The sequence below is a fragment of the Topomyia yanbarensis genome, chromosome 2, assembly GCF_030247195.1.
Source record: "Topomyia yanbarensis strain Yona2022 chromosome 2, ASM3024719v1, whole genome shotgun sequence".
NCBI lineage: Eukaryota > Metazoa > Arthropoda > Insecta > Diptera > Culicidae > Topomyia > Topomyia yanbarensis.
Genome location: NC_080671.1, coordinates 15336315 through 15338076, shown reverse-complemented (window position 1 = coordinate 15338076; position 1762 = coordinate 15336315). Strand labels below are relative to the sequence as shown.

The following is a 1762-nucleotide window of genomic DNA, read 5'->3' as shown; positions in this document are numbered from 1 at the left end:
AAAAAACTCGAAAAATTAAAAAACTTCTACTGGGCACATTGACAGCCCCCTTGTGCATTTAAAATGTCCAACAGTATTCATTGTTAAATACCATTAAAAAATAGCTGTTAAATAAAAAAAAATCAGATTTTTTTTACACGGTTTCTCAAAATAGCACGGATTTTTTTTGCACGGTTTCTCAAAATAGCACGGATTTTTTTTGCACGGTTTCTCAAAATAGCACGGATTTTTTTTGCACGGTTTCTCGCAATAACACGGATTTTTTTTGCACGGTTTCTCGAAATAACACGGATTTTTTTTACACGGTTTCTCGAAATAACACGGATTTTTTTTACACGGTTTTTTTTGCACGAAACGCATCCCCCGTGCAAAAAAAGAATTTGGTGTATGTCTATTTTAAGCTTTAAACATACTGTTATATTTAGATATCTTCCGTGGTTTATTGACTGGCGTGTAGGATACTTTTATTTTTATTTACTATAAACTGATTCATTTTGAGTTCAATTCAGCTCAGTTCTGTTCCGCGTAAGTACTCAGTTAATATATTTTAAATTAACAGATATAAAAATAATTATGATCTTCACTGACATTACCACATACTTGTTTTTTCTAGTGTTATTGTACGAATCACATCGAAACCACTATTATTCCACTTATTGGGTATACTCGGCAAACCCCAATTAAAATATGAAATGAGCCATACCAATCAGCGCCTGCATCATTCCGAACCGCAATTCGATGCAGTTACGAGGTCCATCACCAAACGAAATGAATGCCATTTGGTGTCTCTCGAGAACCTGATCCGTATCAAATTGATCCGGATAGTACGTTTCCGGATCCCGGTAGTACACGGGCACTATTAAACGACATCCCTTCGCAAGCACTATATCGGTTTCGGGTACCTTGTAGCTGTTGGTGACGCATCGGAGAATGTTTGAGATTGGAGGATATTTACGAAGCGATTCTAAGAAAGGATCAGTAAGCAGAGAAGTGATTTGAAAATTGTGGATAAAAACCTACCATAGATACAATTTTCAACATATTTCATATCATAAATAGCTTCATAGGTCATGGATCCATGCTGCTCGATTGCATCATACACTCTCTGTCTTGCCTAATCCTGCAGTTCCTGATTTCGCGCCACCTGGTTTAAACAGCCTGTCATTACAGTGGACGGTTTCAAAACCCGAAACAACGAACGCAAATGTTTGCGCTGCTATTTCATTAAACGTTAGCTGACTCAACTGTTTCCTTCTTCGATTGGTTCTGCATTTTTAAGCTTGATTAACAGATCCATGAAATTTGTTTGAAGCGTTTCGGATTCTCCTCATCAGTTACTAGCACCATCTAGGTGCCAATTAGATAATAAATCTAAACTAGCACCAAAATTAGCACTAATTAGACGCTCAAACATAAATCCAAAAAGTCATAAGCCTTGCATGAACTAAGCAACTGGCATGTTCCGAGTAATGTCTCGGAAGACATGAAGTCTTTATTTTTCTCTCTATGCTCAACGGTATCCCTGATAGCTTTTACAAAGAAATCACTCACGTCTTTCCTGATGACGCGCATGTGAATCCTTCTAGCTAAATCGCCAAACATCAATCCACATAACGCTTTCATCAGAAGTACCGGACTTTGTCGGAATATTTTTCGACCCGTTTCACGAAATTTCTCCTTCGGATCTGATAAGCTATTGCACCCCAATCGAATGCACAGGTTCCGATGACATCCGTCGTATACTGGGCCAAAAAATCTTTTA

General features: G+C 37.7%; 1 protein-coding gene across 1 annotated transcript; it reads right to left on the bottom strand.

The window, feature by feature from the left end:
• Positions 1-587: 587 nt before the first annotated feature.
• Positions 588-1218, bottom strand: LOC131683007 (probable cytochrome P450 6a14). The gene is made up of 2 exons (XM_058964830.1): positions 1021-1218; positions 588-964 (listed from the first exon to the last, which is right to left on the bottom strand). The coding sequence occupies exons 1-2, from the start codon at positions 1070-1072 to the stop codon at positions 681-683; spliced, it is 336 nt and encodes a 111-aa protein (XP_058820813.1). The 5' UTR covers positions 1073-1218; the 3' UTR covers positions 588-680.
• Between the last annotated feature and the right edge of the window lie 544 nt (positions 1219-1762).